Here is a 6,908-nt window from a genome sequence, read left to right on the forward strand (position 1 = left end):
CAAAGTCAAATTTCAACTTTAAATAGTAGTAATAAAAGTTCAAATTTAAATTGGAAAGTGTGTACCACTACCGAGGTACACACTTTCCAACAAAAAAGAATCATCCAAATCGGTTAACAAAGTTATCGCCTAGCAGAAACAAACGAAGTCGGTTAAAAAAGAAGCGACACGCCTATCCATTACAGTCCCTGTGCCATTTAGAGCTTCAAATCGCAAAGACCAGAAAGCCGCTGCCGCTGCTGTCACCCACAGACATAAAGTTGACAAGTCCTATGTGTTTGGAGTTTTCACCAAGTCCCTTCAAAATCGGAACGCAGTAATGCTCACATTTTTTTGTCTACTATTTAGTTTGTCTATGTTGTTTTGAGATTGCCGTCAACACATGTAATTGTCTGTGTTTGCAATGAAGAACACCTTAGTCAACATAAAAATGTATTGTCAACATAATGTTAGTGTCGCTAATAAATGAACTGAAAAAAATAATACTCCATTAATGTAATGTACTTTTGGCGTGTGAATGGATCACGAGTGATCACAGAAAAGTTTAAAGTCGCTTTTTAGGCATCCAGTACAGAAACGTGAAGCCTAATTATAGTATTAAAGTCTTAGTTATATTCAATATAGTAGTATATTAAACTCTACTGCTCATTCGTGTATTCGTTAGCTAGATATCTTCCGGTTCCTCCAGCCGCTGAACTAATTGGTAACTGGAGAAACGTCGTTTTTCGGCGTCGGGAAGTGAGCGCGCCGTGCGGCTCCGCCACCAATGAGGAGATTTGGTAGTGGACTCATAGTCGACGGCTTAGCCCTGGCAACTGTTAGTTGTGTAATGCGCAACGGGAAGTGAGCGTGCCTACAGCTCCGGTACCTATCTGAAAAATAGGGAGGATACTGTAGGTTCACCTGGGGCGGCTCACACGAGGCACTAGCTTCTCGAGGAACCGGATGGAGTCAAGTGACAACTCTGTACACTAGCGATCTGGGGTCCGAACCTGAACTTATAAGGTTTCTGTGCGCGCGCTCGATAAGTTTTGCAGTAAAATTAATGCAGAAAGATATGGGGCTGCTCATTCGTAAGGCAGCCTAGCGGTCCATCAGCTACTCTATAGAGTTGTGCATATTCCGTTTGCACGTAAAGTGTTTTGTGACGAGTACAGGGATTAGAGGTTTTTTTTTAAAATATTGTATCAAGTGACTGTACGAGCAAGTCATGTGCTTGGTGGTTAGTTACAAGCCTGTCCATAAACAGTTGCAGTGCCACTCAGGGCTTCAAATCGCAAAGATCTGAGAAGCACTGCCACTGCGTCCGCCACTCAGAGACATAAGTTGACAAGTCCTATGCGTTTGTAATATCACCAGTACACTTACCTTTTAAAACCGGAACGCAAGGAAAGTGGTAATATTTTCCTTGACCGTACTCTTTCACAAGAAGCTCTAATTGCTATTACCAAAGATTTTTGCCATCCAAGTGCGCAGAAGCAGCTGGGTAGCAAGCGTTTGTATAAAATCTTTCTTTTACGATAGTTTTGAACCTCGTAAATTACTTTGAGCATCATACGGAAGCGTATATATATTGTTCTAAATAAAAGAATTTGTGACTTTGTGATGACTATCAAGAATACTTATTTTTATACTTAATATTATTCTACTAAAATGAAGCGTTTGCATACAAACATACTAGGTAACATGGTGTGCATACTTACCGGTTGTTTAGAAGATGTAAACAGTAATGTGTGCAAATTGGCTCCGGCTCTGAATTCTTGTATTTTATAGTGTTTTATTTTCAACGACATAACTTTTTATAATCTTTTATTGCATTTAAATATGTGACCATCTTGTTTACTAACGTTTTGACTCTCATAAATTTGCGTCTCTACATTAATTTGTTTCTTTAAATGTTGTGGACGTTCCCAGAATTCGCACGTAGCTTTTCGTTTCCATATTTTGCTCTGGCTGCGGCGGCCGCGGAAGAGTTCCGGGAGCGGGAATTTTTGTAATGTACGAGCCTCTGTGTGGCCAGAGCATTATATGGTAAGCGGCTGGAGAGTGGAATTCCCTGCTTGCTGATTTATTCCCTGAATGCTATAACTTGGCTTGGACCTTTTCAAGCCGAGAGTGAGTAGGCATTATTTAGGCGTGCCTGTTACGTCTTTGACATTATCGTCTTTCCATCAGGTGAGATGGATGTCATATGCGCACCATTTTTGTATTAAAAAAAAGGTTTTGCATAAAATTTTAATCGGTCGTCGTTTCTATACAATACAATAAGATACAATAAGAAAACCACACTCGCTTCTTTTGGGATCTCATCTAATTTAACGCACAACTTACCTGTTGTTTTTTTCATAACATGAAATAAAAAGAATATATATAATCTTTATTTTATTAAACGATAATGCCAGAAGACTGTGTAAGATGATGTGTGGCGTCTCATTAAACACAGTTCTGGCAGAATACCAGTGTCGTGGGAAACTGCGGCATTTATGCTGATCCAGCGCCGTTTCTCAGCCATCACTTCAAAAACTATTAACTTTAATTCGTTATATGTGTAGTTTAACATTCCTTTTGAATATAAAAATTTGTCATTTTAAGTGGTTCAATATAATAATTATTATTGTGTTAGTTTTAGTGGATCTATGCAAATAAGCTGTCATGGAAGTAAATAAAGTTTTTATCTATATATCTATGTGCCATTACTTTTCTGTAATTCTGGCAGACCCTGGACAACCATCGACTGCGGCTGGAGTACGATACTCATAATAACCAAAAAGCGTATTTTTATTTTTGAGTTTTACTAGCAGTAGAGCTCCTTGTGAAAGAGCTCGTCCAGGGAAGTACTGCCACCTTACCTATTTCTGCTGCCAAGCAATAATGTCAGCATTACTGTGAGTGACAGGCGCAGTGGCAGTGCCCCTAAAATTTTGGCGATTTAAAGTTCTGAGTGGCAATGCAACTGTTATGGACAGGCGTGTCGCTTACCATAAGGCGTACGACTTGTCCATCCTGTCACTTGATATTACAAAAAAAATTATACTCGGAAGAAAATGAAAATATGTGTCTGACATATAATTATAACTTACATATTTGGCATGTTAACGAGTGGTTTGCAATTTTTAACCGAGGATAAAGAGGAGGTTCTCAATTCGACTGTCTTTTTTGTGTGTGTACGTTACGCGGTTACTTATTCATTGATGATGATATGATTCTTTTTTTTTTGTTGATAATGGGTTACCTCAGTAAGGGTCCCATTTAAATTTGAAGAAGATGTTTCATCTTCAAGAGCGGCAAATTACTGGAGGAATCCAGTAATTGAATTTCACCCAATTTCCATTAATCGATTTCAGTAAAACTTGACACATAAATGTAATTCCAATGAAAGTAAAATGTTGTGGTGACCTAGAACTGATCTAATGACGGACAATTGAGAGAAACTCCTTAACAGTAGCTACCTTGTGTTTGTTTTGAGGAGGACTTCCATATTATACGTTTCAATTAACGGTAACAAAAGTGGAGCAAATTTTTGAGGTTTTTTTTTATAAAAAAGTTATTATAATTATGACCCGTACTCCATACAAAAACAAGCAGTAATGTGTCACGCAGGGTGACACTATTACGCCTTTTCTATTAAGAATAGATGCACGAATGGTAAACAAACGCGGCGTCACCGTTTGACTAAAATATCGTGGAATGCCGGATATTGCAATGGAGTGGCGCTATGTGGCAGGTATAGGGCAGGAACACGCGCTGTTTATATTGAGACGGACAGTTAGCGTTCGAAGCTCGCCCCGATCACTCGGCCGGTAAAGAAGTTCAAATAACCTGCATCGATATTAAATACGATAAATAATATTTCTATGTAGTGAGAATTTAAAACGAACTGAAATTTAAGTGATAACTCAAACCATTTGTGATTTTGAAAGTGAAGTGATTAAGTTTGAAATCTTTTGATAACTTTGAATTCGAGTTATTGGGCAGTATGAAGGTTCTATCTGTGGAGGATAAGGTGGCTTGTGTGGGGAACGAGAATGAACCGACTTTAGAGGCGGAGACGCCGAAGTTGACGAAGGAAGAATTGAATAGGTACCTTACCACACATAACATTATCTTACATGCATTCTGAAAGTAATGCTAGAAATTAGTGATAAAATTAAAGAAAAACATGTTTGTAAAAGTATTTGATTTTCTACTGAAGTTTACAGCAGAAAAAAAACAGTGTTTTAAAACTAAATGCGCAGATAGGTGGAACTTGCAAGTTGTTCCACCAAATATTAACTTTACGGGGAAACGGCCTCCTGAGTCCAATGGCTCGATATTCGATGAAATTTATGAATGGTTTTGGGCAAAAAGTAAGTTTTTGGCATTAAATAAATTCGATTGGGATAACAACTAGAACGATGACCGTGCTCGTGATGTTTGTATGATTTTGTACTTGTAATGTAGAGGAGTTAAATACATTAGCTTCTAACTATCAAATTATGTTGACATTACAATTTTTCTAAGCTTAGTTTTGAGTAACAAAAGGTAAATAAATGTTTAAAACCACAACGACCAGTAAGGTTCACGTTTAAATTAATTTAAATGCTAATTTTACTGCAACATAGATCGATATAAATATAAATACTTTACATTCAAAATTAAGGAATGCTGATGTAACTAAAGTTAAGTGGTTAATTACATTATCGTCGAAATTTTTATAGAGTAATTGCATTGCACTTGAAAATTATGAAAGAACAAACAAAACAGGAGAAAAGAATGTTCGTCCGAGGCTAGGTCAGCCTGCGCTGGCGCAGCGCCAGATGACACAACGTTAAAACACGCCGTGTTTACACGCAATGCGATGTTGTCGTGTAAAGGAATGCCATTCGACATCGTTATGTACCACTTTAGTACTCAAAACTAGTATTTCTGGAATACTTTTTTGTTTTGACAAAAAATTTTTACAAATTTCTCGATTAATCTCAATTGAACTTTGAACTTTTACAATTAGGATGTCAGTAAGAAGGTCTTTCAGTAAAATCATAAAGTTATTTCACATGTTGAGAAAGTTAGTTTCATCGATTGTGCCGAAAAAAATTGGTCCAACTTAGTAGACTCATTACCTCTATTTGATTTTAGTAATAAACCTTGAACAATTTATCCATACCCTAACTGCTAATTTTCTTCTACAGAGGCTGTCCTCTCGGTGTTTCCCGCGTTACCAACTGTCTCTATGTATGTGGTGCGCACGCGCTGCCTGGTGCAGTGAAAGCACTCAGACCAGGTCTCGTCGTCAACGTAGCACCCGAGCTTCCTCCTCCACCAGAAGACTGCGTTCCCAGACACTATGTTCCGCTTCTAGACACTCCCAGCTCCGATATGCATCCATTTATGGATCGAGTGGCTGACCTGATCAATGAGGTAAGTTAAAATTATGACGGTATTCGGTTTTTTTTTAATAGCTTACTAAGTTTGTACGCATCTGAAAGGCTTCAGACTATAATTTGTACACGATACCTCTCAATGACAAAACAATCTACCATTCAAAAACTATTTGTAACTATCTTGAAACGAACATTTTTAAATTTTCTTGACCAAATTCACACATTTGACGAACATTTTCTATACAATTTTCTTTATGGTGTCATTGATCTTCCTAAGATAACTAAAGCAATAACAAATTAACTACAGCTAAAGAGAAAACAAATAGCGGTTTGCCAAGGTAGCCACAAATTGTACTTTGATCTGAAATGTAATTTTATAGACTTTATATGTAAATATATAGCAAGAAATCTCTGGTTTATAGGAACAGATTCCGAGTTCATTTAACGTGTCTTATTTGGTTTTCGTTTTTCATGCTTCGTAATTAATAAAATTTTTTACTTTTGACAGGTTGTCTCAAGAGGAGAAAAGGTGTTGGTACACTGTGTAGCTGGAGTATCACGATCAGTCACCTTATGCCTTGCTTACCTTGTCAAATGGGAGAAAATGACCCTTAGTGATGCTTATCACCACATGAAACAACGACGGTAAGATATTCATTGATTTTAAAATAGAATGTTTTAACATAAAACGTGGTTATTCTCTTCATGTTTTTATTGTAAACTTTACATAGAAAATACATTGTAATTTTATTTTCAGTCCCCAAATTCGACCGAACACCGGATTCTTCAAGCAACTCATCAAATATGAAGAGAGGTTATTCGGAGAAGCGTCTGTGAAAATGGTTTACTGCGAAGCCATCGACAAAGAGATTCCAGATGTTTACGAACCGGACTACAGAGGAATGATGTGGTTCAGACAGAGATATGGACCTATTGAAAAGAGCTGAGCTAAATTTTATGCTAGATTTATAAGTAAGATAAGTAATTAATAATGTGCATAATGATGCGTTTGTTTGTAAGAAAGAAAGTGATAATTAAAAATAAGACTGAGTGGAAGAATGCCATGAGGAGTAAAAATCGAGCAAATGGATTATGATAATTAAAAATCTGACTGAATATCTTTTGTTGTTAGGTAATCAAAGCTTCAGTCAACCTTGTTCTGGCTATTATAAATGTTAGTGGATTTAAAATGAACATATCAGAGTAGAATTGAATGATAAAGATTACATATTTATTTCTAACCTTATAATCGTACTGTCTAACTTGTCGAATTCACAAAACTGTTAAGGAAATTAGAAATATGGCAAAATAGAAATGACCATGTGTGTGTATAATGGATCTAGATAGAAATGTGATAATTAATGTTATAATCATGTTGTTATTTTAATTTGACGGTTATAAATGTATTAATTTATAAAGGGACCAAAAATAAATAAGATAGGAATTGTATTATTTTGTTTTACTTTAGATATAATTAACGTTAGTACATATTTTATACCATATAGTGTAAAACTGAAAGTTTAACCATTCGTATACGATAGTATAAAG

At 36.4% G+C, this 6,908-nt stretch overlaps 1 protein-coding gene across 1 annotated transcript; it reads left to right on the forward strand.

The window, feature by feature from the left end:
• The first annotated feature begins 3,784 nt into the window (after positions 1 to 3,784).
• Positions 3,785 to 6,680, forward strand: LOC113236452 (dual specificity protein phosphatase 18-like). Its single transcript, XM_026472524.1, has 4 exons — positions 3,785 to 4,080; positions 5,169 to 5,397; positions 5,869 to 6,005; positions 6,118 to 6,680. Exons 1-4 carry the CDS (start codon positions 3,977 to 3,979, stop codon positions 6,305 to 6,307), a joined length of 660 nt encoding a protein of 219 aa, XP_026328309.1. The 5' UTR covers positions 3,785 to 3,976; the 3' UTR covers positions 6,308 to 6,680.
• The last annotated feature ends 228 nt before the right edge of the window (positions 6,681 to 6,908 follow it).

This window comes from Hyposmocoma kahamanoa, unplaced genomic scaffold (assembly GCF_003589595.1).
Source record: "Hyposmocoma kahamanoa isolate Upper Pololo Valley unplaced genomic scaffold, ASM358959v1 92, whole genome shotgun sequence".
In the NCBI taxonomy this organism is placed as follows: domain Eukaryota; kingdom Metazoa; phylum Arthropoda; class Insecta; order Lepidoptera; family Cosmopterigidae; genus Hyposmocoma; species Hyposmocoma kahamanoa.